Source organism: Poeciliopsis prolifica, unplaced genomic scaffold (assembly GCF_027474105.1).
Source record: "Poeciliopsis prolifica strain line A6 unplaced genomic scaffold, Auburn_PproV2 SCAFFOLD023, whole genome shotgun sequence".
In the NCBI taxonomy this organism is placed as follows: domain Eukaryota; kingdom Metazoa; phylum Chordata; class Actinopteri; order Cyprinodontiformes; family Poeciliidae; genus Poeciliopsis; species Poeciliopsis prolifica.
The window spans coordinates 156890-183508 of record NW_026562398.1 but is presented as its reverse complement, the minus strand read 5'-3'; the positions used below and the strand labels follow the sequence as shown (position 1 = coordinate 183508).

At 37.6% G+C, this 26619-nt stretch overlaps 1 protein-coding gene across 1 annotated transcript in view; it reads left to right on the top strand.

The window, feature by feature from the left end:
- LOC129370194 (ERC protein 2-like) overlaps positions 1-26619 on the top strand; it is a 150278-nt gene that overhangs the window by 84484 nt on the left and 39175 nt on the right. The window contains exon 15 of the mRNA XM_055045958.1: positions 22022-22169. Coding sequence (XP_054901933.1) covers positions 22022-22169 — 148 coding nt within the window. The remainder of the gene's footprint in view (positions 1-22021; positions 22170-26619) is intronic.

The following is a 26619-nucleotide window of genomic DNA, read 5'->3' as shown; positions in this document are numbered from 1 at the left end:
TTTATGCATAGAACCCTTAAGTAGAACTGTGATTGGTCACAGTTGCCTCAAAACTGATTGTGAGTTGGAATATATGTGTGTGCGCAAGTGGGCAATTGATTAGGTAGGCAGTGTAGCCGTAAAGAGGCAGTCTAAGACACCACCCAGATGGAACTAGTGATGGCCTTCTAAACAACAGTCCTGCCCTCAGGGTCACCAGAGGAAAGGAGAGAAGCCCAAGGAAGGAAAGACAAGTTTGATTGCTGAGTCATGGGCACAAAAGAGATTGAGAGAAATGTTTTATAACACAAGTTTTTATAATGGTTGAGTCTAGGTTGCTATGAAGAGTGATCAGATGTTACGCAGTTAATTTCACAGTGTAAGGAAATTAACGTAACCAGTAAGATCTCTTCTGCAGTATGTTTCAGTCCTGCCAATAAAACCCGTAGTATATTGATTTAAAGATCCAATGAAAGGATAAGGGCAAGTGATCTGTGATCCTGATTAAATGTGAAGATATATTTTGCTCTTTTTAAAGAAAAGTGGAGCTGTAAACCACTCTTTCGTTAAGCATGGTACAATCAAAATAGACAAGTATGTTGGAGCTAAAGGGCTTTCCTGGCATGGATATAGCTGCTTGTAAGGTAACCATTTAGCAAAGGGGACTATTTGTCAAATGATCAATCAGTTATTTGGGTGGGAACATCAATTTATTCAGCCAGATAAATTGATGTAATAAAACCTTTGGGGTGCTAAAAAAAGTTCAGCAAGAACTGATACAATTCTCTTAAGATGATTAAACTAAGGAAGGGATCTACACCCTGTGGCTCCAGAGCTTTTATTTCCTCCACAGTGGCCTAAATAAGCTTGGGCTAAAATTAATTCAGCACTGTTTTTAAATAGATGTAGTAAAATGCTTTGATATTGTGCTTTCAATTTGATAAAGTGTTTTCATTGATTTGTTGTTCTAAAGCTAGAAAATAAACCTTAAAATGTGCTTCTTTGCTTGGTGGCACAATTGTTTGCACTGCCTTTGCAGCTGGAATGTCCTGGATTAAATCCTAAGAAGAGGGCTTTCTGCGTGGGGTTGACATGGGCTCTGCATTTTCTCATGTTTCTCATCCTCCAATAGATTCTCTGTTGAGTAACAGTTGGAGCTTTACACAAACTTTATGAATTTCTCAATGACACCCTTTGAAACATATGAAATGTTTGTAACCATGCCGAAGAAACATCTGTCAAAAAGACCTGAGATTACTGAACCAGCAAAGTTTGTGAAAAATTAAATTTCTGTCACTCTCAAAACCTGTAGACATAACTGCTTAGAGATGTGGCCAGAAAGTAAAATCTAAGTTTGGGCAAATATGAAAGAACATAGACTGTCTAGAAGATGAACATCAGGAGTTAATTAAGAATGCAAATAGAAAGTGCACTGAGTAATTTTTAGACACAAAGTTGGATGGGCTACTTTAAAATGCATCTGTATGTTGTTGTGTAAAACAGCCATTAAAATGGTGGCCTAGTAAAATGCCTTTACGGTTTACCAATTACAGACACATGAAATACTGGTATGCCCGCACAAGTGATTCACCAGAGTTGACTGGCATTTTTTCACACACTGTAAACACTTACAAGCCTCTGTGGTTGCACACACACCTGAACCCAAGCTGTGCTTTGTTTCTCCTTTGTTTCTTTTCCAGTCCTTATCTGAGTTAAAGTATGCATTTACCTTCATCTGTCCATATCTGCATCTCTGTTACCCCCTCTTTCTCATATGATAGAGATCAGGTAAAAGACTCTTTAACTGCAATTCTACTCAGTCTCACCTGACTTCCTCCAGTAAGTGCAGCATAACGTTACACAGCACCTTTAGTAAATGCATAAACATTGTGGATTTTTTAGTTGCAGGTTTTTGGCCAAGCACGTCTCTCAGTGTAACTCTGACGGTCCCCATGAGTTTTTAATAGAGAACAATAGTTGAATGGGCCATTTCCCAGCTCTGGGTTGCTCCAACACTGCACAACAGTCAACATGCACCAAATCAGCCCCTGGCTCTTAGGGAATTTGTGTGTGTTTGTGTCTCATCTGGTTAATTCTGGGATGTAGACCCAAACTGTAATTATCATTATGTACTTCTCGGCAGAGCTAGAAAACAGCCTGAACAAGTTTGGATGAGTATACGTGCATATTCTTACTTATGAGCATTAAAAGTGTTTTTGTGCAAAGGAAAACATGTGAATACATGATTTATTTTTGGTATTTGTGTCTGTGCAAGAGACACTCAACGCACCCACACGTGTGCATACATCAAGCAAAGTGAGGGACATAATAGCTGTTAATAATGAAATAATGTGCCAGTAATTATGTGATGATTTTTTCTTGCTCTTACTTTGGGGCTTGTTTTCAGCTAAATTGAGAAATATTGAGAAAATGGCTGGTATCTACAGGCCACTGGGTCTCATAAATGTAGGACAGCTATGAAGGAGAGATAAAAACTGAGATCAAAAAATGAATGCGGATACCGCAAAAGAGAAAATTAAGAAGAAAGCGTAAAAGTTTCCATCGAAGTTTTAAATTTTATCAAAGAAAATTTTTACTGTATCTTACTTGTTTGCATTAAGAATATACCATTCACAAGTACCACATAGACTGTTAACTTTAACAACTCTGTAATTAAACTTTTGTCTGGTTTCAATGAAATTAGAACTGGTGTCCAAGAAAAAAGAAAATAGAGAGCAAGACCTTTAAAGAAAAAGCAACAACAAAAAAACCACAAACTAAAAAAGACAATTATTTACAGTAAGCGTCAAATCTTTGCATAACAACCCGTTTATTCGGAGCAGTTCTTCATCTTTGTGGTTTGTATGAATGAGACAGAAAATGTGGGTGGACAGACTGCATAGGGATGTAATTGGTTGCCATTAAACAAACAGCAAAAGTACTGTAGAAACAAGATGTGTTAACCAAAACACCTGCATGACTTTCAGGCACAAAGTGATTTCATAAGAAAGGTTAAGTTACACAAAATCTTGATATTAAAAAATTAATCTTTCCATCCCATTTCAGATGCGCAATGTGCACAATGTGTTTTTTAGTATGCAGTTACTAGCACCTGAACAATAATGGGTCTACCTAAACATGATCATCACCTACAGCCTTGATGCTGTGAATCATTAATAACTGAAGAAATTGTGAAGATATCAATGTTGATAATATGTCTTTAGGAGTGCATCCTTCATTTTCATTTGTGAATATTTTGTATGCTTTGACATAGTTTTTTTTTTTCATGCATGAATGGGCATGAGTTCCAATCCCCACCAAGCATATTCGTCCACAGATACATTTATGAAAATGAATTGTGTGAATATTTGTATCTCACAGTGTTAAATAAACCCAGCTAGGAATAAGAAGGGTTTAGAGAAACCATATTTGAATGTGAGGTTGTGTGGAGTAAATAAAAATTTTGAGCATCATGTTTCCAGTCAGTAATTTTAATCTGGAGAGGAAAACGTCCTTGTTCATTGCTTCCTGGTCTGTTGCAATGGATTTTAGGATGCTGGTCAGTATACTAACCTAATCTATACTATCAGAGACCATTTCTTTATTTTTGAATGATAATGGAAGTGGTGTGATAATGTTGTCCTGTTTATGGCATAAAAGTAGATTGCATTATCCAAGTTTCTTTCAGAAATCATTTGTTTCCATCTAAGAATGCAGTTCTGGTTCAGTGATCGGACGTCGCACCCATGTTTCATTCATTCAGGGGGTCATGGGTTTGTTAAAGTGAGAGTTGCTGGTAAAGTTTTGGTTTTTTTTATTTACTTAGCATCAGTTTAGTCTCTGTTATGTTTGAAATCAGTTTCATAAGTGTGTAGAAGTTCAGATTTAAATTTGCAAAAGTCAGACTTTCAAAGAAGCTGCTGTATCATTCACATGCCTGATTAAGATGAGGGAGGATTTTGGAGGAGCCTGACGTGAGCACCATTTCTGGCATGTAACAATAAATCCCACGCATAGCTAAGACGTGGACTTACTGTGCCTTGAGCCCATAAGTAAACAAAACCAGCCGTTCAAAGGACTGTAATACCACCAGCTAAACGAGTGTGCTTAAATGCGTGCATCTTAAATATACATTTGTTACACTTGATGGAGTTTCTATGAGAAATCAAAAAGGAAAAAGACAAAAGTGAAATCTCCTTTATATCTCATGTTGCCACCCCCTACTGACACACAGAATTGCATACAAACACAATCTGACATGTCTCTGATCCCTTATAGCCTCAGGTCTTTGGGTTCAGCATTTACTGAAATCAAATGTGTGTGTTTGGCCTTGGGTTACACTCTTGATTGAATTAGGGAACTGGTGCACACTTGAACAAGGGCTCAGTTACTTATATACACACTTATACACAGGCACAGACCCTGCCTCACAGGGACACAGATTTCTATTAAGTTAAAAAATGGTTGATTGTCTTCTTTACAAAGACCTTTATCTGGTAAGACAAGCTTGGGGTCCGATCTTATGAAGGATTCCTGAACACTTCAAACGACTGTAAACCACATCACACACACAGGAAGAACTTTGCTCCATTAGCCAGCCCATAAAGAACATGTGTCTTTGTAAAAAGAGAGCATTTCTATGCTCTGAAACAAAAAGTGTACAAACTTGAGGCAGCTATATTGACATACACAGGAATTGATTCATTAAAGCATATTGCTATGGCTTTATCACTTTGACTTGAGAATTCAAAATTTCCAGGTATATTTTAAAATAAAAGTTATGTCTTGGTTAAGAAAAAAAAAAACAAGGGGCCAAAAGCTGTGCTTTAGAATTGCCTGACAAATTAATAACGCATACAAAACATGAAATACAGAAATACATCATTTTAAAGCACACAAATGGAACATGCATAATGCCCACAGTCTTCTTTCCAGCCCTACAACTGCAACATTTGTTGTTTTTTTCTATCCTGTCCTCATACATTTTTGTTTGTTATAGAAAGTGAAGTCTCAGTTATGAGGTGTTTAGTGATGAAAGTCCAAGAGACACCTAAAAACAGGAAGCGAGAAGCAGAAAAAACAACAAAAGATAGAGATGCAGAGGGATTGGGGTGGGTACGAGGGTTGAGTCAGATTTTTCTTTGCTTTGATTTGAAACAGATCCTCACGGTGTCTACTGTCCAAGCCACAGGCAGTGAGATATGACCCTGTGCTCAAGCTCCAGAGGATCTAATTCAAACTGAATGTCTATCAGTCTGTAACAGGCTTCGCTCTGTCAAGACCCTACGTCTTAATCATCTGTGTTGTGCAGAGTTCAGTCCGGAATCAAGATCATAAAGTTAAACGTCTTCAAAGTCACAATAATTATTTTTTTCTATCTCTAGCTTGTAGTGCACAATGGCAATATTCGTTTTCTTGTCTGAAAAAAAAAATATGTCCAAGACAGTCAGAAATGGAAGTGGAAATTGCCAAAGAGTGAGGATGATGCACTTCAAATGCAGAACTTGTTAAATTACCACCCAGTACAAAACTAATGATTGTAAAATTCCCAAAAGTCCTCTGTGGTGAACCCAGTCTGCTTGTAATTATCTGTGGTGATGAATGATCACTTATGACAAAAACTGTAATTTGAATCATTAAAGTCACAGCAGCATTCAAGGTGGACCAAATGCTGCTGGTTTTAAATGTGCGACTCAAAGGGTTATGTCTGTAAGTCAAATTTATTGTTTAAAAATACTACTCAGCTTTAGAAATTAGTGGAAATATTCATTTTGGTTTAAGTTTCATATGTTCCCCCCCCCCCCTTTTTTTAAATTTTTTTTAGGTTTTCTTGTTTTCAATCAAGAAAACATTTTAGTAAAACAGATTTTAATTGAAACATAGGAAAAAAGAATATTTGGTCAAAGAAAGAATGAAATGGGACGCATTGGCCATCCAATAAGGACACCACCTACTCAAATTTGAGCAATTATTCACACAGTAAAACTTCATACTAGCTTTCAAAAACATACATGACCCAGTCAGCAATATACTGTCTACATCATTAAAAGGTTAAGTTTTACTGATTTGCACAAAGAGTATTTTGACTACTGATGCCACACAAGTTTCAGCACACATATTGCTGAAACTGATTAATTAATCTGTGCTTTTGATGGTTTATGGGAGATTGAAATGTGTGGTAGAGGAGAAAAAGAGTGGCAAGGGCAAGCCAAGGGGGTGTTCAGAGAGGAGTTATGCACTGTGGCAGCCCTAATTGCTTGCGGCTCCTGCTGTGTGTTTGGCTTTGTTTGAGCATGTCCAATATAACCAGTCACTGGGGAGCCTCTGCCAGAGCAAACACTCACACAGAACTGAACCGGAGAGGGCTTTACGGTGCTGAGGATATTAGCAACACGACACCTTGGGCAAACACTGAGTAATAAAGCAATTGTGGCATATTGTTTAGATCCTCCTCTTGGCGTGATTTGTTTATCAGACTTAAAACTGTCTGCTTCCTCACCTCAATGTCCCAACATGTCACTTTGAGGACTCAATGCGCGATAAACTCATGTGCGTGCATACAGATGTGTTGGCACAGAAAGCATACAAACAGGATAAACACCAAAAGCATTCATGCACATATACAAAGAAACACAAGTGGATGAGTCTGCACGCAGGCCACAGTGCAGCTATCGAGACACGTCAGTGAGAACGCTCTTTGTGCCAGAGTTTCCTCAAACTTCCAAGCAACATCCTTGTATGTCTGAATGCGTGACTGCTGGTAAAAGGTCAATAAACATTTCTTTTTTGCTTACTAAACTGTATTCTTCATATGATCATCACCTTCTTTCTGTTTTTCTGCTCTTTGACACAGACAGATTTTTATGTCAAAATGTTTGTGTGTCTGAACACCATCATTTTGGATCTCTTTTAGCACTGAGGTGGTCTTCAGCTTTTTTCTCCATTTGAAAATATGAAGTGCTGGATTGTAAAACAAAAGCATTTCTTTCCTGGTCTGATCAGTTTTTGGGTGGACTTGTTAACCTTTTTTTTCAGCACTTTTATGCATAATATTCTAACGATGCTGTAAATAAAAATAAATAAATAAATAAAAATCATACCTGGATTTTGCATTTTGCATCTAAAATGAGAAGCAGATTTTGAGACTTACACCAAGTTCATGTTAATCATAACACACTTGCACGCACATCTAAACATATCTGCAGATAGATTAAAAAGCAGGGGCCAGAGAGAGCTTGAGAGCGAGTTTTTATCTTCTGCTCAGAGGGAAAGAAGTACATAAACTGAGTCCAGATTTGATTTAAGCTTGTAGGTGTTAGATATTAACAGCTGAAAATTGCATGGAAAATATCTTAACAGATAAATTTTATTTCCAAAATATACATGCAGTGCCATAGGTTTTTTTGGCAACCCTGTTAAAGAAGTATAAAAAAATTGTTGTATCAGCGCATTGTATGAGCACCTTAAAATGGCTGCCACAAAAGACTCAAAAATTTCTCAAAAATGCATGAATGAGTCCAAGCAACACTCTGAGTGTGCTTTTGATGACATTATATACAAAGCTCGAAAAAGTCACTTTTGCATAATATCCTGTCCGCATTGTTGTTGACATTAACATTGCTAACAAAATCTTTAAATGTCGCAGCCTCCTAGGTTCCAAAACTGAAAATTTCCAACAAAGGTTGTGGGTGGTAACACTGAGGTGGCTTGGTTCTTGCACGCGCTTCTGACTTGTTTGATAAAAAAAAAAGCTTATTTTTTTAGAAAATATAGACAAAATAATTACTAAAAATCTCTTACAACTTAAGTGAAAACAAAAATTAACTTAATCTGCTATTTCAAGTTCAAAAATTTGTCATAAAAAGAATTTTACAAAAACCTCCCATTATCACACTGGACATTTACCCAAACAATAGACATCCACCCAGCCAGTGTTTTTTTTTTTTAATCACTTAAATTAATGGGACGGTCTAGCAGTTACCAAAGTACTCTAAGCAATTTCAATATAAAAATTAATTACAGATTTTGGTTCAAAACTAACAAGTATAATCTAACTGCCCAAAGAAAAACTAAATTGGTAGAAATAATTTGCAACATTTAAAATAAATGGCCACAACAATTAGGTTCCAGAAAATGAACACTCTCAAAAAGCGAGAAAATGAAATAGGGAGGCTGTAGCACATCCTATGCTAAATGTGGCTACCAAAAGGACTCAGTGGATGCCATTGTTAAAACAACCGTGATGTAATCTATTGAGGGAGCCAACCTGGATGGGTGTGTTTGTCTATCTGGAAATCAGTGGCTCTGTCAGCAGCATGTAACTGCACACTACCACAGGACTTTTATTAAAACAAAACAAAAAAAAAAGTCAGGCACGCTGGAATTTCTGCACAGGTGTGTTATAGGTCCAACTGAGCACTTACGACAGTCTGTATTTATAGGAGAATAAAGTCAGTGTATCACGTTTTACTTCTAAGGATTGATTTCTGGAACAATACCAGCAGAAACTGAATGTTCTCTATTTGCAGCAGTGATCACAGGGCACTTTCTTTTCCTGTTTCTTGTTTGAGTTTGCATTTTTCTGCTCTTGTGTTTGCACTTGCAATGTCAATTTTCATACCTTCATCAGGTATATGAATCTCAGCAGTGCAAGAAATACCTTCATGACAAGCTTTTCATTGTGTCTGCTATGCTCTTGTTTGTACTCTTCACGTTATTGCAGATAATAATAACTGTACTTTCAAAGTAAGGGAATCTTTCTGCTGGGAACTCACACTAACTGGTGAGGTAGCAATGCAAAAACACGGCAGTACACCAGCGGCATGATCTGTCTACACTGGGTTCAACATACAAATTACGGAGATTATAGAGAGGTCTAAGTGCATATGCGTGTGTGCGTTAGTGTCTGTGTGCATCCACCTGTGTGTCCACTGTACAAATCACTATGTATCTTTTAATGCCAAGATGCTGTAAGTGCATTTGAGTGTGTAATTTGTGTGAGTGCGTGCTCAAATGTGTGTATTCGTGTGTACAGAGAGAGGGAAATAACAGTGAGCCTTTTTTTATCAGAAGGCTAGGTAATAATCACGCTCCACTTTGATCTTTTGATCCAAACTGATCTGTCTAAATATACAGCATGCATGCCCAGACCTGCCTGCAACTCTTCTACTCAGCACCCTCACCTTACCCATATGGATTAGTTTGTGCAACAGATTTTTTGACTGTGATTTTTTTTTTTTAATTTCTTTATTTATTTCACTGTGAATGTATTTCTATTCCCTAGATCTTCTTAAAGCACATTAAAGTTAATGGAGTCTCTATGAATTTGCATGTGGTCAGAGTATGAACACAGAGCAGACTTTAAAGAACCCATGTGTTTCCTGCTGCTTCAACACAAAACAGAGCACTTTGAGCTTTTTAGTCTTTTTCTTACAATTTACCATCCTTCATTAAAAAAGACTATTAACTTCAGTCAGAATCAGACCATTACTAATAATTTGCAGATGTGTTTGTATCTGGGTGTGTTCAGTCTACATCCCTGCGGCTTAGTACATGCGTTCACTTAAGTACAATTCCTGAATCCTGAACTATGTTTCAAAGCCATTAGCTGTTTTTGTTATTCTAAACACCAGTTGCATTCAAAAGTTTAAAACAGCTCATTAAAGTGCTGCTGCAATTTCAACTGTCATAAACAAAACAAGCAGCACAACCCACTCTGTGAGTTACAAGTGTTGCTTCTTCACCAGGACTTGGATATTTTTGTGTTTTTTTCATTAGCTCTGTGTGTCACTGATTTAAAAAAAATGTTTTAAAAATCAGTTTTTTTGTCCTACAGTTGAGCCAAGTGCCAGTCCCACTGACACCAGTATGCTCCACATAGGGATTCTGACACAAACGATAATGAAAAAACAAGGTTGACCATAATTACTCTTGCAATAAGAAACCTTGAAAAGACATTCTATACAGTAGCTGTGTTTCCATTAACCATAGAGTTGCACAAATTGAAATTACAAAAAAAATTGCTTATTGGAAACACATGAATTTAAAAAAATCTCATGTTTGAGATGGAGTTTCCGACATATGGAAATTGATGACATGGGAAGAATTTTTTTGCATCATGAGTCATTTGATCAACAGCCAGATGTTACTACAGTCGAAAGCCACAAAGAAGACAACAAGACGTAGTCTACTTTGTGTTTTTTTTTTTTTTTCGGACAATGTACAGCTGGCTCGACCACAGCTCTCACATCATTGCACAGTTCATAAAACATTGTGTGTCTGGAAAAGCAGCAAGTGTGTTTATATTTGGCGTCCGAACAAGGATTCTGATTTAATGGCATTAAAAGAGTGTGTGGGTGTGAAACGAGAAATACTGATGAATTAAAAAGAAAACTGATGTATTTTTAGAGGTTGCAAGAAGTTGTGTCCAGTTTGGCTTTAGACATAAAGGAGTCAGGAGGTCCAGATATTTCTGCAGAAATTAAGTCTTCCCTGTACTCATCCTTCAAAATATTATGTATGACAACATGATATGGAATTTAGAAAGATTTTTAACAACATTACATAGGGCACAAATGATGCAAATCAAGAATTGTACAGAGTTAAAATACTTCTTGTCAACCGTTTTAAGATTTCTGTGTTTTAGAACTATGCACTGTACAATAATTATACAACCATACAATATTTTATTGTGTGGACAACAAAATTAACAACAAACCCCCTCCAGTCTACCTCTGCTATGGGAATGTAATGGGTTCTTAGGTGCAGTTGGACAATCCGCTTTGTCACCAGCAACAGAAGATATGGCAATTTCCTTTGAAAAACCAAGCTCTTTAACAGAAATGCACTGGACATGTTGTGACACTGTACAATAGCATCCAGATGAACCTGTGTGGTTAGCATAAACCCAGAAAGCCTCTGATTGACTTAGGGAGTGTGCTCTGACCTTCTTTTGCTTCTAGACACTGTCGGGAAATAGACTTGCTTTTCCTCCAAAGAAAGCTATAATTCTGGGAGTGTTATACAGGCCAAAGCAGTGCACACCTACAAACTATTTCAAAGACACATTTATATAAATGTATGGTCAGTTTCCCGCCTGGTGTTGTATCCTACACTATAGTGTGTGTAAGATAGTACCCACATTAACTGGGTTGTCTAATTTTTGTTCCAAGTATTGTAGGAAACAACTCATGCAGATCTGTCCTTTGACCTCAAACCACTTTTTAAACAAGGAACTATCATCATAACGCTGTTATCCAAGAAACTGCTGAACATGTATTCATAAGATTGTTTTAGTACATTTGTATGTTATTCTGTGATCCCCATGTATGAGTATGTGTTTCAGTCTATTGGTTCTTTAAGGGAAGTGAATGTGGTGGACTCCCATTCCACCGCATGTCGACTGTGGTTCAGCTCTGGTCCACCGCCAGGCCCTGCATTTGGAACAAAGAGAAAATACAGCGCGGTTCTCGCTACCACTGTTTTTTGGACCTATCTTTCATCGCCCTGAGTGCACATGTGTATTTCGGGGTGATGGCTTCTGTGTGCGAGTGCATGTACGTGAATGCGTGCACGTGTGTTGTAGTACACCACTCTGTTCTACTCTCTGCCCCTGATATTTTAAGGTCTTTTGGCCCCACGTCATGAGTGTGTGCTGGATTTCCAGGCTGCAGTTAAGGGGAGCATAGTGAGGGAACCCATGTGGAGGGCAGGAGGAATGAGGAGAGAGGAAAGAAAGGCGGGTAATTGAAGGGTTTAGGGTAATACTTAGGCCAAGGATGGCTGTTTCAACATGTTTGCATAACCTCCTTAAACTTATTATTTAGCCCTGCTTTTGAGTGAATATAGGGCAAATACAGAATGAAAAAGGGACAAGAATGCCAGAATGATAGAGGTCCTAGTGGGAGGTGGAGGTGATTCCAATCAAGGCCAAGAGCAACTTGCCTTTGATTAGGAGTAACCAGAGGAGAGAATAGTGATGGAATGAAGATGCAGAGACAAAAAATAAGCTTTCGTGGCTTTCTTTTCAAAGAACCTGTTACATTTTTTGAAAGTTTTTTTTTGTTGTTGTAATACTCAGCTTTTCTAACAATAACGATTTTCCTAATGACACAGCTCATATTCATTTTGATATTGACAATTTATAAGACTGGCAATCCATTTAAAGCTTTGCATTACTTTGCTCACTTAGTTCTACTTGCAAACGATTACAGCTTTAATATGTTATGTAGAAAGCTTGATTAGTGTAGTCAATGTTCTGTGTGAACTATATTTAGCATCAAATATATCTTATTTCAACTGTTGCATGACACTAGAAAATTGTAAGATAGTTTTAGTATTATTTTTCTGAAATTGTTTTCTTTTTGAGAACATGTGGCAAACATTTATGAAAAAGAAAATGAGAATCCATTAAAAAGTTACAATTCGCAGGATCTTTGTCTTGACAAATGTTTAGGAAACTAGAAACCATTAGTCATTTTATTAGCATCAAAAGAATATACATTAGCCTACTTTTGGGTGTCTACAACATAAAAAATATTTAGTTGAGTTTGTTGATGTATTGAATAAGAAGGTTGCAATACAAATGCATAGTTTTACAGAAGGCACAGCACTTATAAGGGTTGATGTAAACGAACGTTTTAGGAAACAAGTAATCTATCGATTATTCTTACGATTAATCGTGTGGTCAGATAAGAAATTGCTAAAATAAAATGTTTGTAAATATGGCATAATGCTGGTGTTACTATCGGATATCAATATCAGTCCAATTTTTTCATATTTGAGCATCCCTAATAGTTACTTTTTTGTAATTTAGAAAACTAACTTGCAACAATAACAGCTCACTTTCTAAGTAAACCTGAAGAAAAGTTACACAGAAATCTGAAATTATATCCAATTTAATAATCAAGAGGTAAGCTCACAAATACGCTTATAAAAATGTCTATGCTCCAGCTTTTAGTTTACATATTTGTCTTCAGTGAGTTTAATAGATGAAGTCTGACCTTGCTCCATACCTGACAAGCTTTGGGTTTGAGAATATGGGGAATGTCGCCTAGAGTTGGGCAGCTTGTCAGAGGGCATATGAACGAAGAAACTTAGTGCGTGTGGTGTGGGGGGGACACAACCGGTGTTCTATCAGATTATCATGCATGCATGCAGTGAGTACGCATGCCTCCACGACATATCATGATGAAAATAAGTCATTAAATTGTTTTGAATGATAACTAGATAGAGTTATTGTGCGGTTCGTCCATAAAGCTACACTTAATAGCTTTACGGATGGATAGCTGTAACCACCAACTACTCTGCTGCCCGCCGTGTTCAGTCTATCCGCTTACCTATATAAATACTCCTGCGGCGCTCTTCCCGCCATTCAGTTTCAACAGGCAGCTCCCGGAGGAGAAAATCTGCCATATTCCAGGCATTACACCATTCATTTTAAGGCTGCTTATTGGCCCACCAAGAACGATGAAAACCATGGCATTATCATTAATCAATAAAATCTCCACAGGCCGAACTTGAAGACTGGACGTTAGACCGCTAGCACTTAGCTTTCGTCAACAACTCAGAGGCGGAAATCAGACCTACGCGTAACGCAAATAATGTCCTGGCCGGAACACAGTGCACTAAATAATAACACATTAATTAACGAAGCTTCGAGATAGGTAAATTTTCCTCAAGCGATTTTTATAGACAAGGTACTCGAATCATTCATAGAATCGTTTCAGCCCCAATGTGCCATATCATTTTCTTATGTAAAAACCACATTCAGCTCTCTTCAGTTTTTTTCAGTGAACTTTGAGCTCTTCTTTTAATGGGGTTCTCAATGTACAGTGTTAAGTGTTTGCGTGTGTGTGTGTAATGTAATATGTGTGCATGTGTGTTTGGAGCTGTTTCCCACTGTGACCCTCGCCCCTTTCACAGGCAGTTTTAAAAAAGCCAGGTGCTTTGTCTGCTTGTGTTTGTACTTATGCTGACTGTGAGGCAGAGGAGACATACGTGTGTGGTACCCTACAGCACAGTGCTCTGTCTTGTTTCTTGTGCCTCGAGGTGACACCATAAGTCAGCTCCATGAAATAAAGCCAGAAGACAAACCTCCCATGTAAAAAGTTTGGACAGGCCTCCTCTCCTATTGCAGTGCGCTGTCAGTGGGTTCAGAGCTTACCTTCCTTGTCAGAGCTGGGAGGAGAGACCCTGAGTACAGATGGCAGAGGATTTGTCTAATCTGATATGGATTATATTTGCCTCATACTAATATTAAAACCTAGGGTTACATGGAAATTGGTATGCCCACACAATCCACAGCAAACAAATACAAAATGGAGACAATCAGAAGCACAGTGGTGTTTGTGGCATCACTATTTTTAAATATTTATTTGGAGTTGATCTTAAGAATACTATAAAAAAGTTAAAAAAAAAAAAAATTGAGCAATGACATATGCATAGTCATTAGGTTTAGCAGTTTTGAAAACATAGCTTTTTTTTACTATACCACTAGTATAGTAGGCATGCACAATCTGGTGCATACCTGCAGTCTTCTTTTATTGCTACTGTTGTGTTTCAATCATTTTTTGTTGCCTGTGGTCATTTTTATGTATATCGTCGAATCAAGGAAATCAACTGACGATTTTTCTGTTGAATACAACAAAATCTTTAAAGAGGTATTACCTTTAAAGATAAAAGTTTGACTTTTTTGAATAAATTCCCTCCTCTCTCTCTTTCTCTTCCTCTCTCTCGGTTTCTCACTTACTCACACACAGGCACGCACACGCACACACCTGGTGCCCCTGCTTACCCCATTTATCTCTCTCTCGTTCTGGCTGGAATGTGGCGGTGGCCGTCTGGTCTGGCTCATCTCTGGAAGCAGTCAGCCATCTTTCCTCGTCCCTGCTTCCACTCTAAACATTTGGCTAGTTTTGGCAGATTTGTTGATTTTTGTCCCTAGTATTTTCCCTCTTGTTGCTGTAAAATTGATACATACTTTTCCAATTTCACTCTCACCATCACCACCAGCACCTACCAGCCAGAGCACTTGGGTGGGAGTAAGGGTGAGCAAAGTAAGTGGGCTGTATATTTTATTAGCGAAGTGAAAACACACATAGCTTGGTCGAGTTCTGGGGTAACTTTCTGCTATCATGGGGTTTTCTCAGGAAGCACAGCAAAGGTAAACTTGTTTCATGCAGTACTTTCACTTAAAATTACCGTGTTTTCCGGACTGGAAGTCGCTCCGGAGTGCAAGTCGCACCAGCCATAAAATGCATAATAAAGCCGGAAAAGACATACAAGTCGCATCAGAGTACAAGTCACATCTTTGGGGGAAATTTAGAGCAGACATGTCACCTTGAAAGGCAATTTAAAATAAAAATAGAATCGAGGCAACAACAGGCTGAACAATTGTGCAGTACGCAAACGTTACATGACACATAAACTGAGCATGGGCCTGGTATGGTAACATAACATATTAAGAGATATTCAGATAACTATGGCATAAATAACATGTTAACAAGTTTACCAAATCATCCATGTCACTCCAAATCACTAAATCTTCATTTTTGTGTCACTTGAGAACAACTCCGCTAACTCCGGAGGTAGCTTCTACCGCACACATTATTAACACAGGTCTAGAGCACCCTCTTGCGGTTTAGTGTGAAAATAATGTGATATGATATAATAATGTGCTAATAATTTCACACATAAGTCACTCCGGAGTACAAGTCGCACCCCTGGCAAACTATGAAAAAAAAACTGCGACTTATAGACCGGAAAATATGGTATAAATAAGCTTTAGAGTATCGATCTGAAACGCCAGTCCTGAAAGGCTAAGGTCCTGAATCCTTAGCCTAATTAGATAATTATTGACTGAAGAATGTGACTGCATGCTGATGAGCTGTGATGGATCATGGACACATCTGACAGTTTACGGACAATCCCTCTTGAGGATTGGCATTGTAGGTCCCTTTCTTATCTGAACAAACTTAGGTCCATTTCTCAAAATAAAGTTAACAAAAAGTTTACCTCATGCAATCCCACCAAAGGAATTGGTTTGTTTCAAGTACTAGTTGTTTGCTAATTCAATACATAAAGTATTTATGAACTTGCTGGATATCTTAAAAAGTTATTTAACCAGCCTTTAAATTTAAAATACAGATTTACCTTCTCAACTGGCTTTGGAGTAAACTTACAAGATGAACCTTCAGCATGTGTTTTATGTTGAAAATAGACATTTTCCCTAACTCCTTGGTTGTAAATAACAATCTGTTCCAAGAACATAAATAATAGTGTCACTCAACCATGCTCCACTCTCATGTCCTCTGCTTGCTCTCACTGCAGAACTCCAATATATGGGGCCCCAGACTCGTGCTGTACCTTCACATACTCACAATCAAGGAACAGCCATAAAATGCCAGAGGAATGCTTCTACAGAGTTGGAGATCTGTGTGCTGGAAAGGCTAGATCAGAAAGTAAAAAACTTAATAATAGATGTTGTGGGAACAGATATCAGTGGCGGCATGTTGGTTTTTGGCCAACAAAATGAACTTGCATGGATATAAGGACACAAAGCCCAGGCGTTTGCATATGCATGCACACACACACACACATGCATGAGACACACACATACACTGCTCTTATGGGCAGTTGTTATTGATGGTTCCCTTGGGGATCAAGCAGACGCATCTGGTTCTGTCCCACTGACTCTCCACACTCATAATTTCAAGTAAGTCATAACACAAATTATAAACACATATCCCTCAACCGTGACGCCCAGGAATAACAACATGGAGTGCACTGAGCTGATTTAGGTTAGACGGGGACTCCTAAATCTTTACCTTTGCCGTGTTCGCTACTTCCCTCTTCCCTCATCTTCCCTTTTTTCTTTCAGAGGCTGTACAGGTAGGTTGGACTTATCAAACACAGAGTTGTTTCTCTATTTTCTTCATATCATAAAACATATTTATATTTTGTCTTGTCTGATCTCCTTCACACCATAACTTTCCATTTTTATGGATTTTCCCTTTTATTTAGGGTGTGTCTAAATTAGTGCTCGCTACCCCAAATTTCATCCAATGTCACCCACAAATCTGTCTTTCACACTTATTTAATTTCTGTTCTGGCTAAATGATGTGTCTATGACTCTTTCCTGCTTGTATCATCCTCACCCGTCTCTTATCTTTTAACTTCTTTAAAGGGTGGTGGTAAGAGTTTGCCCTGCCAGGGTAGACTGTCCCAGGGCAGCTGTAGCTACAATCTAGTAGCTTGCCACCATCAGCAAGCATGTGAATGTGTGAGTGTGTGTGGAAATGGGTGATTTATTAAGATAGTGTTAGGGTGTGTTTGAGCGTCCTAATAATGTTAACAAGTTAACATTCCACTTGTTGTTCTGAATAGCTTTTTTTTTCTTTTCATGTCACTCTCATGCACTCAACCTTCTCATCACACGGACATGTCTTTTAGCCATAAATCTCTCAACTCTAAAGATCTGAATGTTTCAATTCATCCCCAGGACCATGAAGGTTGTATTGGTATCACATGTTGAAGCTGAGCTGAAAATTTCACCCATTATAAATAAGATATCAGTTCAGCCATCGAAGTTATAGAGAGCTTTTCCACGGACTCTTGCAATACAAAAAAATAAATTTGAGCCATGTGTAATTTATATAGGTGCACATCTGTTTATATGAATGTTGTGTTTATCATGTCAGCTTCAACATCTATATCTTGTGCTAGGGCTCTTTGACAATAGAGATCAAAAAGTGGAATTTATTTGTGCTTTCAGAGTATCTTATGACTTCCAAGTTTTGCATGTACATAGATTAATAGCTGGTTTTCACAAAAAATAAAATTCATTGTCACTTTTATAGTCTTACTAGATATAAAGATGATCTTTTGTTTGTGAAGGACATGCCATGTAAAAGTTAGCTTAAAGTGAGACAAAGAAAGTTCTTCCTCAGCTTGTCTGTCAGAACATAGAGGACCTATATTTTCTTTCTATTTGTTTTCATATGTGTCTAGTAGATGAATCCCATTACTGTTTCAACTATGGTACTGTTTTATGACTGGTGAAGTTGAAATCAAAGGTGGTTGTCCAAAGTGTTGAGTAACTGGTTACTAGTTAGGCACATCCATCCATTACCTAACTATGTTAATCTTTGCAGGATCTGGTGCCTATCTCCAGGAGAGTAGTCATTGAGGGAGATGCCGGGTACACACTGGACAGGTCGTCAATCCATCACACGGCAACACAGAGAAAAATAGGACAACCATGCATGCACACACCAACACCTAAGAACAATTTAGAGAAATCAATTAACTTAACAGTCATGTTTCTGGACTGTGGGAGAACACTGGAGTACTTGGAGACATGCACAGGAAGAACATGCAAACTCCATGTAGAAAGATGAATAGAGAAAGAATCCCCAGGCTGGGATTCAAACCCAAGAACTTCTTGCTCAAAGGGAACAGTGCTACAAACCACTGTGTAGCATAGGTTCTTTACTGGGAAGTTATTTTGAAAAGTTTATATAATTTTTTATTCTACTTTAAATTACCCGGTATCTTTTATTTTTGTTGAAATATATTTCTTTCATTAGGTACCATGTTTTCTCTCATTGTTTCTGAAAACACTGCCTTTAGTCTTCACTGCAGAAATGCAATGGAGTGAAAAGGCAAGAATAGTGCTCTTACTTTTCATAAATTTACAGGAGTATGTTGACCCATTGAAAGAAAAGTTTGCAAACTGTGTCTGTATAAAGTTAATGTCAAAGACAAGAGGTAAAACTGTTACACCATTTGGACTTAATTCAACAGTTTGATGTAAAGATGGCCATCCTGCAAATATGCTAGGGCAGTAAATCTGGTGGACTGTTTATGAGCTGTGACACAATCTGCTGCATTCCTTGCCCATATATGACTCTGTGCATCGACTCTTGTCTGCATATATTCACACATTAGATTCTTCTAACGTGCAAATATTAAAGAAATCTAATATTTCTCTAATTTGAGAAAGTGCTGAACAATGATTTAGCCTGAATTACACTGCTTTAATCTGTAAATTTCCTCTATACCACAGTTTTCTTTAATTGAATAATTTAAAACTAAAGAAGTATTACCACATGAAGGACCAGGTCAAGCAGAATTAATTGAATCCGATAAAACGGCAATGTAAGTCTGTATGTATGTTTTCGTTACAGTTGGCATTAAAAAAAAAGCAACAGTGCAGATATGGAGAGATGGAAATTGCCGTTTTGGTCCTACTTTGTGATTGATGATGTGAATAGCTACTCCAGACCATGTCAGAATCCACATGCATTCACTAACAAATACACTCTACATGCAGGCCCACACAGAGATCCATTAATGGCCTTGAATTGGAGAATCCAGATGCGATCTCAAGATAATTGTACTAAAAACACAAAATTTTTGACTCCTGGGCCAACATGACTTTATTCAGACTTCAGAATGTTTATTTTTGCAAGTGGATTGTTTAAACCGGGACTTGAATCATGGAATAAAAGTACGCCATTGCAGGTCAATTCTTAATAGATTAAGTGTATTTTAAATGCGGCAGACTCACTAAGATACTACTTACTTTACACAAACCCACACATTACTATGCTGGTTAGATGCTTGTTAAATGCAATTTAAGAGTCTGGAGTTAAGCTGCTTTGTTTATTCAAATACCTTCAGAAACTATTGCAGTTTACAGAATAGTCAGATTGTAAAAGCAAGAAATAGTACTCCTATTTAGTCATTGTTCTTCATATTTTTGCTTGGCATTTTAGTCTTTTGGGTGACAAATTTCATAGTCATTTTTACAGTAACTAATTAAAGAAGCATAGGTGCGTGTGTCTGTGAGTGTTTGTCGCTGACCGTCTATGAGAACATTTTTACTCCTAAGTGTGTTTACAAGAGTGGGTTGACAATGTGTGTGTGTCGTAACACTGGATTTACAACATCCTGTTTGATGACAGAGACTGTAATCACAGATCTGCATTAAAGACACAGACTTTGCCGCACAGGCTCTTCAGTCCTCTTGCGGTATATTTGTACATCTGGTTGTTTGTGTATAATGACCCTTGTTGGTGTGTTTCATCTACACCTGTAGAGAGTAAGTCGCTGCTTCCCCTCTGGAACAGAATGTACACTCACAGACAGACACACACACACACACAGATGCACTCTGTTAACCAGCGAGGACAGTTGAAAGATGTCATATCCTTTTTTGCCTACAGAGTCTATTACACCGCTACATGCCGGTGAGTCACAGTGAGGCTCGACTAATACACCACTTAGCAGACCACTTCAAAGATGTCTGTGTCCTTTCTGTGGAATCTCTGTCTACGTTTAAGGAGCGGCAGATTAAGTGCACTTCAGTAAGCACATTGAACGCTGAAATTGAGATTTCTAATACTCCTAAATAAAATCTGTGTAACCAGTTGGATTCAAAGTCACTTATGTACAAGATAATCTCGGTATGGATACTAAATATTATCTGCTCTGTGAAGGCCTCAGAGATTGGTCAGAAAACATAATTGAACAAACACCATGATGAAGTCCGGGGAACTCGACAGACATTCTTGGAATAAACTTGTGGAGAAGTAAGCACTTCATCATCGAGGAACAGAAACAATACAGCACAACTGTAAATCTGCAGAGGAATAACCATTCACCTAACCCACAGACGGAACAAGAAGCACAGCAAACAGAGGAGTTGCAGAGGTCTACAGCTGAGATGGAAGAATAATTTGACACAATGCTTATAAGCTTCGCACTTCAAAATCTGACCATAGTAAAAGTGGGACTAGAAATCCCAATTAAAGCCCTGTAGGCGGAAAACAACCATGTGAAAGAAGATGCTGTCGTTAGATGTCATCAAAAATTAGCTTTTGGAACTGAACATGCCAATGTGGCTGAAAGCTACACCGCTGAAAGCCGCATTGGTAGGTTCAAATTTACATACTGATTTTTGTAATTCACCAGTTTGGAATTACAAAAATACATTTGCTCAAAAGGACACTATTATGCGTTGACTCTGAAAACTCCTGCTCTTTCCGAAACTCCATCTTCAGGAAGTCATCACAACAGCACTCCTCTATTAACCTTTTAACAGGGTTTTTTACCAGCGTTTCACTGAGAAGAGGTTCATATAATGAGCGCAGCAGATGCCCAGTTCCACCAGGTGTTTGCTACTGGCGAGTCTGTGGAAGCTGAGTGAGTGAGTTATAGGGAGGGGGCACTCTGTGAGGTGGAAGTTTGGATACTTGGTTGGTGGTGCTCCTCTGAAGTGAAGCAGTACCAACCAGGTGCAAGCAGACGTTTTGGACAATTGAATAGTTGCCATGGGAAATTTCTCAAACATGCACAAAAGAATCAAGGCGACACTCCAGGTGTATTTTTGTTGAGGGAATAACATCATAATATGATATAAAGCTTAAACAGTTGATTTTACATAATACTGCTTCTTTAATGGAAACACTTTTTTCGCATCACAAGTCATGTGATCAGTAAATGGATGTTACTACTGGTGGAAAAGATGAAGAAGGCAACAGGAAGTGGCAGTATGATAATACCAAGGCATGTTTTTTCATGACCTTTCATCTGAACAAACGTATTCATTTGTGATTGTAATTGTGTTATTTAATGGAAATACCACAATTGCGATTTTTTTTTTTTTTTTTCAAAATTACCGGAATATTAACAAAGTTTTGTGCACATTTGTAATGGAAATGCAGCTGATTGTATAACACACCAATGGGGATAAAAGAAAGCTGTTATATCCTCTTTAGTCTGCAGAGTCTATTATACTGGTACATGCTGGTGAGTCACAGTGAGGTACCACTAATTTACCTCTTAGCACACCACTTCAAAGATGTCTGTATCTTTTCAGTGTAATTTGTTGAGCTCTGAAATGAGGGTGCTTGACGTCTTTATATTACACTTTTGTATTTATTGCTGTATTTTCATTGGAGTTCATAACCAAGAATTAATTTTGATACTGTTCTCTGTGACTCAGTGCAGTCTTTCTTGTGTTTTCTCACCATGTCAGGCAGCAGGCGTTGCTGGCAGCCATCAGTGAGAAGGATGCTAATATTGCCCTTCTGGAATTATCTTCTTCCAAACGCAAGAAAGCCCAGGAGGAAGTGATGGCTTTGAAAAGGGAGAAGGACAGACTCATGCACCAACTCAAACAGCAGGTACATTCTCCACACAAAGCAATAGTTATTCGTTCATCCTTTGAAAAGAATAATCTTTTGTCCAGACAGTTAACTTTTCCATACAGAGCGACAGCTTTGTAGATCTACAGAGGGACAGTTCTAGGTTTAAGAATCAAAGCGGGGCTACAAATTAAATCCTGCTGCCTATTGTGGGGCATTGTTTGAATTACAGATGCCTCATGGCAAACCTTTTGAACTTAAAACTGGGAACAGATAGAAGTTAATAACTTGTAGTAGCCACAGTTGCTGCATTTAATCACTGTATACCAAAGGAAGAAAACCAGATTTTGGAATCCAAATCCAGGCACATTATCACATCATGGAACCTATTCTTTAAACAGGCATGTTGCAATCAGTTACTGGATACACTCTCGTCGCAGACGAGTGTCATTGTTGAGTCACTGCTGGACTGTTTTTGTCTGAGGCCTGCTGGCTAAACAGACGTAAGTCAAGGAGACGCACACACCTTTGAACACACACACACAAACACACCTTGCTATTTTCCATGCTGCTTTGGTTCTCGATATAACCTCAGGCTCGGGAAGGTATGTGGGTCATTAAGATCTGGTCAGACCGCATCACTGACTGATCAAACATGAATGCTAACGATAATGAGCTAACAGCAAGGCGTCTACATGTATGGTCTCCTGAGTCACTGAAGGCTTCTGGGAAAAATAAGGGGTTTAAAAGTCAACAGATGCAGTGACTGGATGTGGATTTAAGCGCAAACCTAGGTTTGCATCTTGTAAACAGTTCCTTGGGGGTGCAGTTCTATTCAAGGTATTTCAAGGAAAGCCAATTATCTGTTTATCACCATTTGATGCGTCATGTTTTCCTATTGAGTAACTAGCAGTTAAAGTCCACCTGATGATGTGATGAGAAACTCTAGTTTCAGTGATGTGGCTTCTGGGTTTGGAACGCCAGACGAATGGGACAAATTTGCACAACAGAAAAAAGGCAGAAGATAAAAACAAACTTTCCACCGTTCTTGTGCTTGCAGAGTAGATTTATGCAAACATCCTGAGACATGTATTAATCTTGCATAAAATCTTTATGTTTACATATTATACGATAAACACTGTTACTAGGTTGCAAAATATATTTCAAAAGTTTTATGTTAACTCAACCAAAATGCAGAAGCAGTGTGCATACTTTTGGATACTTTTGAAATTAAGCGGGTAAATGGTAACCAGGTGTTGTTAATCGAATGCATTTGCTGAACTGATCATGAGCAGAAGTGATTTTCTCTGTAAAAGTAGTTTTGACATTTTGTGGTCTGGACGATTTTGGATGTGCCTGTTAGCACATTATAAAGAAAGTGAGACATAAGTGCTGATGTTACAGAAGCAATCATTTCTCCTTTGCAATCTGGAGGGTCTTCTTAGCCAAATTCTTAACTTTTTGGACTTCATCAGGACCAATGTTTCCAGGAGTCGGTATCCTACCAAAGTTATGCTGGTCGAATCATGTAATGTTAAAAAAATTGCAATCTATTGAGACCTTTAGAACCAGAACTCTGCATAATGTACGACAATTGATAAGAATAGCATTTTTTTCTGTAAAATACCACAAAACTTAAACAAAACTGAATATCAGTTTTGTTTGCAGGGCTATGAAATGAGAGCGCTTGCCTTCTAAGCCATCCTTATATACACACACAATTTTGCTTATTAGGAATATGAGGGACAATTTTGAATAAGTGTTTGAGTGAAAAAGAAGAAGAAACGAGAAACATTTTTGCCCCAACAAAAGACATTAAACACAGCATATTATCTAGATAAAGATCCCTGACCACCAAATGCATAACAGCAGGAGCTTGCTTTGCTGCCACAGGATCTGGGCTTTGCAGTCATTAAATTAACCTCTGCAGATATACTGAATTATTCCAAAATGAGTTGGATCCTGTTTGTGGTTCAGTGGGATGAATGAGCCCCTGGAGACTTAACCCAAACTTACCTGCTACAACCGAATTTACACATCAGATATACAAATTGCTCAAATTTGTTTTCATTTGTCACACTGTTAATGTCAAACTTATACAGGTTTTTAAGATAATTGTTGCCCCTTCTTTGTTAAAACACATAATACTTATGGTCTGTTTTTTCCTCATCGTCCCTGGTTTTGCTTTGAAGATTTCCCCAATATTACTCATTTAGTCCTGATGTGTATACAGAAGAAATATTGTGATGAGGAATAAAAATAACATTTGTTATACATGTCTGTTTTGGAGTCTGGGATTTTTTTTGTAGCCAACTATTTGAGGTTTTTACTGAACTATTTTAATTTTCTGTCTGACCTTTAAAAAAATTATGAAAAAAGTATAAAAATTATATGAATGGGAGATAAAATGTTAACAAGGAGTATAACGTGCTCATAGCAAAATGGCCAATACATTTTTCCTGTTGCAATTGGTATATAACTGAATCATATGCAAAAAATAAGGACATCAGTGAAAAGTTAATTTAATAAATCTGTTCACTATGTAAAATACATTACATAGATTAGACTGTTTTCACATTTTCATTTCTGTTTTCTAATGATGTTCATCTTACAGTTCATGGTAAAACAACATTTAAGATTAGAATATTATATTACATTAATAGCAAAAAAAATACATAAAATGTGTGTTTAAAATGTGTTTAAAGCCTCTTCTTTTCAAAAAGTACCTTTAATCTAATATCACTGGCATGCATATTTTAATTTATTGATTATGACTATAAATTTTTGTTCTTTTTTTTGTTCTTTATAATAAAATCTGTTGCGTTTGCACTACTCAGCTCTGTACACTTAATGACTCATTGACACAAATTTCATAATCGGAAGCCCTCCTCCCTATTAAATGTAAATGTCTTTTGCGGAAGGAAACTTACTAGGAAATGCCAAAGAATTATGGCACTCAAGGTCTCTCCGGGAAAGCTGATCTTGAGACAGCAGATTGATTTACAGATAGCGCTGACCTGTCTGACCTCCCCACATCCCTCTTTTTTAAGATGCATGTGTGGGTATGTGTGTATCAAACAAACTTTCCTTTCATTCACTTTTTTTCTAGTGTAGGCGAAACCAGACAACCATTCATATACAAACACAGACACTTACGCACGCACAGACACACGCACACACACGTGAGACTCTTTTCTCGAGAAAAGGGTCTCAGGAAATGTGTGCCAGTGTGGAAATTCTCTTAGCATTTAATTCAAGTAGGGTAAGCTGAATTCAGAAATCTCTGAGGTGTGTTTTCTATGACTTTCCCCTTGATCTTGTCCCTTTCTTTTTAACACTGTTCAGTATCTGTCCTGAGCCTGTTAACTCTTTTCTTTTTTTCCCTAGGATAACTGAGTAATGCTTAACACACATGGATAGACTTGATTAAAGGACCTTGCTTAATTGTTGTGAAATTTGCACAGCCTTTCTGAATTACAGATGGTTTTTTTTTGTTTTTTTATCAGCTTCCTGTGTCCATATGTGTTAATACAGCCACTCTTTAATCAGAGCAGGCTTGTGATTTGCACAGGCCTTGTGTTAGGGTTTGCAGTGCAGCTGTGAGCTCAGCAGTGATTGCTGCCATGTTTACATCAGCAGCTGCACATTGATACACATACAAAAACACACAAAGAGCCAAATAATATTGTGGGTTTTGCTTAGATATTTAGGTGACGAGCCTGTGTATTTTTTCTCTACATACATTATTACCACCTGTGTGAGCTGCTTTGCCTGTGATCTACAAGCAGGCCTGTAGATCACAGGCTATTTACTCGACACAACTACTTATTAACACTAATTAAAATTCACATATTCCACCTGAAAGGCCTTTTAAGTGTAAACATCTTTGTTTTTACACAAACGTTACGAAACATGTCCTTAAGAAAAGAGTTGATGTGTGTGTTTTCCTGGTGTCTCCAAGTGCATGAATAAAATGCATTACTAAAAATGAGCTGTTTGAATTATTTAATTAAATTAATTATTTGATTGATGAGTTTTTGTCTAAGTTCACTGATAATATTAAACGAGTTTCCTCAAATACCCACATGTTCAAATCCAAATCCATAAGATAAGATGCTTCCAAATGACTAATTAAGAGATGCACCAATTACATTGTTTTTTTTTCTTTTTAGGTTGTTTTCCAATTTTCTTTTCTCCTTTGATCTGCCAATACCAATATCAGATTAAGTTTTTAATTGTAGCCTTCCTGCCTACACAACTGGTGATTATTATTATTATTCACACAAGGGATGATCACAAAACTTGTTTGAAGGGGCAGTTGCTGTGAAAATGTATAAAAGCAAGTCAGCGTACTATTACTTTAAATAGTCTGCATTTCTGTTCCATAGAGAATATACATACTTAACTTTGAGATTTCCAAAATGATTATGATGTCAATATTTCCAAACCCATAATTTTGTGACAATGAAAGCTTAAAAAAGATTAGAAA